General features: G+C 37.7%; 1 protein-coding gene across 1 annotated transcript; it reads right to left on the reverse strand.

Moving 5' to 3' along the window:
• Nucleotides 1-248: 248 nt before the first annotated feature.
• Nucleotides 249-4,704, reverse strand: c1d (C1D nuclear receptor corepressor). The gene is made up of 5 exons (XM_072390618.1): nt 4,651-4,704; nt 4,232-4,373; nt 3,049-3,115; nt 1,515-1,570; nt 249-1,436 (listed from the first exon to the last, which is right to left on the reverse strand). The coding sequence occupies exons 2-5, from the start codon at nt 4,367-4,369 to the stop codon at nt 1,230-1,232; spliced, it is 468 nt and encodes a 155-aa protein (XP_072246719.1). The 5' UTR covers nt 4,370-4,373; nt 4,651-4,704; the 3' UTR covers nt 249-1,229.
• Between the last annotated feature and the right edge of the window lie 1,521 nt (nt 4,705-6,225).

Raw genomic sequence — 6,225 nt, forward strand, 5'->3', positions numbered from 1 at the left:
TCCGGCCCACCCGCTACCCGACCACGGATTGACGGTATAGAAAATGGATGGATGGATGGTTTGGAGGCCAGGTGAATACATCAGACTGTGATGCCTCAGGAGCACTTCCAAAGCTAAGCCTACTGCTGATGAGGGGGTCAGGGGACAACTAGTCGCCATCTACCTTAACCAAAAAATGTTACAGTAGATGGAAAGTGTCAAAGGAACATTGACATGAATGCAAGGATGCAGGTTTTCCCAACAGAACATTTTATCCATCAGTGGTTTTAATGATACGTCTGATCAGTGTTTGGAAAATACGTTCATGCAACAGTAACGGCTGATATGCCAAAATCACATGTATCATGTTGTCTAATTATTATTTGTAACACTTAAAACAAGCCCAAACTTGCACTGTTGCTACTGGTAACCTTTGTTTACCGAGTTAGCTCCAATGACAAAGCCATGAAATTTTTAAAAAAAGGCAACACCTCATTTGAATTAAGTCCAGGCTTACTTTTTAGATTTAAAAAAAACAAACAAATTGGTTACAGAAGAGTTTTTTTGTTTCAAGGCCTTTTCAGAGCAGATATTTAAAAGAAAATAGCATTCTAACACTATAAAATAAAACTGATAACACAAACAACACTTCTGGTGTATTCAGGAACAAAACCAGAACTTGAACCTGGACCAATTACATTAAGTTCAGCCAACTTTAAACCCATTACTTACACGTTTGCTCGCTCTTTATACATATAAGATCTACTGGGGACAGTTGGAAGCTTGTTTTGAGCAGTTACATCATTATGCATAAAATAAATAAAAAAAAAACAAAAACAATATTGAGCGAATAGTTTTATGCAATGGACAATCCTAAAAAACCACTGACAACTGACATGTGATGCAGTGTTTGAAAAAACAAGCAAGAACAAAAAACTATTTGTGATTCACCTGAAAATTAACGAGATTTTATAAAAAAGTGAAATTAGGAGCATGACCTCTTTCAGATGTCCAGTATGCATCATCCCAGTATGTTCTGCACATACTGGGATGATGCTATTTATTTTCAGTTTTTCGTAGAGTGTAAACATTTGACTTTAGTTTAGATTTTTCTGGCCTCTTGTCTTTTGTGATGGTCCATCAAACAGACTCAAACTATCCTCGAAACCCAAACGGGTACGTCAGTGTTTATCGCCTCTAAATGAGAAACCTACTGTAATAGGAGCCGACTGTGCACATCCTCCTTCAGTTCAGCTCTGTTTCTGACGCTTCGGATGTGGGGAGTCAGAGGCTGCATCTGTGGCTTGCTTGGGCACCACTTTTTTTCTAGACTCTTTATCTTCTGGATCATACAGAGCATTCCTGACGAAGCGTGAGGCGGCTCCCTTATCCAGACGGGCAGCTTTCTTCTTGTCTGTAATCTCCTTCACTCTGTTCATGTAAGTCCGTATTCGCTCCTAATGAGCAGAGAAAGGTTAAAGAGTAATTAGACCGTGAAGAAACAGAAAGGTGAATTAGTGTACAAAAGTGCATACCAGCTCCTGTTTGATTCCATGTTCTCTGGGGTTAACTCCTTTTGTTACCAAGTACACTGCAAAGATAAACAGAAGACTACATCTTCACATAATGTCATCAAGAATAGTGATCCAGTACTTTTTGGGGCTCTTTAAAATACATCTCTAAACTTTGCTGCTCTGACTGTTTCCCACAATCAGAGCAACTTTCTCAAAGATTTGTTATTAAAAAAATAAAATAAAAATACATATAGTCACTAAAACCTACCCACACCTTCCACTTATGTCTGAATGTATACTGCATGTGGATGGCTCATAAAGAAGCTCTTAATGGCATGTAGCTTTCTTATTGAGTCTAACACATTAAGTAATTTATGCTGATCGTTCAAATGAAAGTGACCAAACTGAGGAGTGTATCTGGCTTTTCAGTGCTTTAGATTAATCTTGTGGCAACCTAACGTGTCAGTGTCTTCTGTGAATGACCCTCCTGCTGCTTTTCTGTAACATTTTGACATGACAGTCTGGCTTTCCATTTTTGACTGGACGTCAGAACTCTTAGCTGGAAATGGAGCCACACTGAGCTCATCATGTTTTAGCTGCCAGCCAGAAAACAGGAAGACTTGCTCATTATTACGGTATGCCCCATGACGAGGGTAGTTATGATAGGCTGGACACTACTGAGTGTGCTAATAAGCTGCAGCCATCATCACTCACGTTGGACTTTGAGGTGGGGGCTGGTAAGGGTCCTTCGACTTTCCAAGAAGGAAAACAAACTTTGGCCGGCATGCCAGTTGAATGTAAAATCCCAAATTTCAACCTCAGAATTGAAATGTAACCCACTAATAATAACATGTTTATCACTTCCAACACAAGTATGAACTGCTGCAGAGCAGTGGTGGCTTAATTTAACGTACGATCAGCTCTTCAGAAGTATCCGACAGGCAGCGTTATCAAATAAAGAACAGTGCTGTGTAAACTTTCCTCTTCCATGGTTTTCCACAACATTCTGTGTTGGTTGGTTTGCTAAAAGTTTTTACTGAAAATTTTAATTTTAAGATAAATCTGAAACTTTCACAGGACGTACAGAATTTTGTGAAATGGCGTGAACAGGTTTTTATCTCGCAAACAGCAGTGACGAAGGGGAAATGTTCCACGGGTAAAGCAAACATGTTTTTCCTTGAGTTGATAACAACTACACTGCAGCTGGAAAGAAATTAACCCCACACGTGCATAACACTGTCTATTCAAAAAGCTTACATATGTAGAAAAGTGATATTTCCAGCTGCTACCACTGCTATGTTTTATCTTAACATTTCTGTGACTCCTTCCATCAGTGTCTGAATGAACATCAATGGAAAAGTGACCAATATCTCCAAAACTGAAGGCATCACTTTAACATATTAATGAAGTCATTAATGTTAAGTATCTCATGTGTGAAAAGGTCTTTTAAGATGCATTCAATGACCAAAACTGTTTAAGTGCTCCAGTTTTAAATTAATATCTAACATAATAAAATACTGATCAATAAATTTAAAAAACTGAAGGCATAACTTACTCCAGAATAATGAATTAAGGGTGTAAGCAGACATCAGATCCAGCTTGGCTTGATCCAAAGGATCCAGCTGTCAACAAACAAAGTTTAATTTAATACCATTTAAAAAGAACACATCATTGTCACATACTCTTCACAATAATGCCATTTTTACAGTATAACAAAATATGCATAAGATTATAGTAATCTGTTAGGTCCTAAGAAGACTTTTGCATCTAAAATGTTCCTTTTCAAAGTAGCTGTAAGAAGGAGCTACAGAATAGGTCTAAAAGTGTGTTCACCTTATCAAATCACCTAGTATATTTGAGTCTAGTATACTATATCAGTCTGATTCTCAATAAGGATTGTATGCCTGTCTTACATGTTCAATTTTGACTTAGAGTAGGCTGACATTACATCAATATGTTTACACTGCTGTGGCTGAAAGCAAAATATAACTGGCACAAAAAAAATTGCAAATATGGTCAAAACAGCTATGAAGGTTATGGGTAAAAACTACTAACCTCCCTTAATTTTCAAAAGTTACTGCTCTCAGGAAACTTGCTAATTTGATCAGTGGGTCAATAGCCCTTCCATTACACATCCTGTACTTTGGTTCTTAGCATTAATTCCCATGTTTTCTTTTGTATTTTGAAGAGTTTTATTTATGATGTAACGTGGGCTGCACAGTGGATTATACTGTGATTACATCATCATGAAATTCATGCTTAAATTTTACATTACAAAATTTTAAATAAACAACACCTTAGTATAAACCAGTCCACATATAACCAGAATGTCAACTGATGTCTTCACAAACTTAATTTAACTGATAAATCCCTCTTTGACTTGTGAACAGGCACCCAGACTTTTGCATGCTTTAAGGCTTTGCTTTGTGAATTTTCCTGATGTAGAAATTAGGTAAATATACTCATCAAGAAAGCCAATTTCAGGCCAGATGTTAACGTGAGTGATCCAGAGTTTTTGGCAGGTCACTAAGATCCTCGTTGAGAGCAAAAGCCTTTAACTTAGGACGAGAGTCACTTGTTATACTCCCGACCCAACAACTATGTTGAATGTTTTTGCCATTCGGGGGGTCACCAATTAAAGCACAGGGTCGTAAGTGCATACTATCTATTGTATCTTAATACAATTTGTTCAAGTAAGTCACAATATAAGTTATATTAAGTCACAATGTTCACTGTACCCTTTGCAATAGGTCATTTCTGGACATTGACATCAACTTATCCAGCATGGTTTTGACAGCAGTAACCGAGGAGTTGAAGGATGTGAGCTGCTCGTCGATCTCATGCGGGTAGTCGTCCATGCTGCCTTCTGCTGCCATTTCCCTGTACAATAATTGGTCACCAAGTGTCAAAAACGTTCATTGTAGCGCGATAATTTTAGCAGAAAACACCAATAACTCTACCAATCACAGCTACAACGTTAGCTAGCTGGGTGACTACTTGTTAGCTTCCACGCGCAGCTAACAAGAAACAACCGTTAAGAGAAAACTTAAACAAACTAATAATGAAAATAATATGTTTGCGTAACGTTTCCATTACTTAAAAGCAAAAAATATATGATGTAAAATAAACCTTACGACGCCCAATATTTCATATTTACCCTTTTAGCACGCTGCACGCTTTTAGCCGACAGGAAATGACGTTGGAAAACAAGGAAATTTGCTTTCTCGCCATTTACTGCCCTCTGCCGTTTGGAAGAGCGGAGTTCCTAGTTAACGTTTACTAGTAACCGTTGGTTACTTTGAATATTTTTAGTTGAAATCGTGAGGATTAGTTATATTTGTAGCAATAAACTGCTAAATATGCGTCCTGCATATTGTTTAACAACCACACAGCCCTATATTAACCGTTTTCCCAGCCCTGTTGACGCAATCAGAGAGATTTTTTTCTTCTTTTGTATTTTTTGACAACCAGTTCAAGATAACTAAATACATAACCAAAATACTAATAATGGAAAAATAAAAATCGTCTTTCTTTTTTAGTCTGAGTCGTTTGTGTTCATCATAAAAATGCGTTAAAACAAACGGAAAAAAACAATATCTGTTGAGGTAACTTGGGCGGTCTAAGTGCTTTCGTAACCATGGTAACTTGGAGCGTCAGCTTGATAAATGAGGAGAGCCGTTTAGTGCGTTCAGGATTTGGACTGCACACACTCTGAACCAGTGGAGGTTTGAGTCATGGACAACTGTGATTTGGAGAAGCTCACTGTTTCTGCTGGGGAACTCCATCCAGCCTTCTCACCAGAAGTTACAGACTACAAAGTGACAGTGGAGAGCAGTGTCAACAAAGTGACTCTGGACGTGCTTACCAGTGACTGTGGAGCATCATACGCTATTGTGGGTACTTTAAGTAGTAAGGTGACTTTCTCCTTTTATCATTTTCTCTCAGCTCAGTTTAAATCTTAGGTTTTATGTTTCAGCTCTCTGGTGACCATTCCAGCACCATTAAACTGAAAGATGGGTTGAACAGAGTGGACATTGAGGTGGTAGCTGAGGATGGCACCATAAAGAAATACAGCGTGGAAATCACCAAATTATCAGCAAAGATTGCAGAGCTCAGTAATCTGTCTTTGGATGGAGATATTCCACTTTATCCACAATTTACTACCAAAGTCTGCGAATACAATTGTAAGTACATTATCATTTGTATTACTGCCTGTCTGAGTAGAAAACATAATGGAAATGTTTAATCAAAAGGTAAGTACCCTGATATATAAAAATATATTTACAAATTAGCAAAATAATCAATGTAAATACATGCCCCACGGTGATGATTTCACCAAAGTATAAGCATTTTCCGGTATTTTGCAGTTTGCGTTTCATTCACTTTTAGTTTCTGTTGCACATAACTGTAAACATTCCTCCCACAGGTATTGTTCCCTTTTATTTGAACGCTGTGATACTACTTTCCAAGGTCCCAGACAGACTCATAAAAGTTACCGTAAATGGTAAGAGCAAGTCAGAACCGGTCCCATTGAATTTTGGAGATACTATGGTGGAGGTCTCAGTCTGTTCAGCAGATGGCACTATTTCACAGGTATGATGAAAACATGGTTAGATTACTTCTCATCATCAGATAAGCAGTCTTCAAGGCAATTTGTGGCTGTATTTTTACATGTTTATCAATGTAAAATGTTATAATTATACATGAGAACATGTGTCTTCATTGCCTTTCA

This window comes from Leuresthes tenuis, unplaced genomic scaffold (assembly GCF_036924035.1).
Source record: "Leuresthes tenuis unplaced genomic scaffold, fLeuTen1.0.hap1 SCAF_8, whole genome shotgun sequence".
Taxonomy (NCBI): domain Eukaryota; kingdom Metazoa; phylum Chordata; class Actinopteri; order Atheriniformes; family Atherinopsidae; genus Leuresthes; species Leuresthes tenuis.

Excerpts from the sequence above, each read along its gene's own strand:
- c1d (XM_072390618.1), bottom strand. The coding sequence starts at position 4,369 with ATGGCAGCAGAAGGCAGCATGGACGACTACCCGCATGAGATCGACGAG. Across the intron at positions 3,116-4,231 it reads GAAATGACCTATTGCAAAGG|CTGGATCCTTTGGATCAAGC; the intron begins GTACAGTGAACA and ends GTTTGTTGACAG. Across the intron at positions 1,571-3,048 it reads CCTTAATTCATTATTCTGGA|TGTACTTGGTAACAAAAGGA; the intron begins GTAAGTTATGCC and ends TTATCTTTGCAG.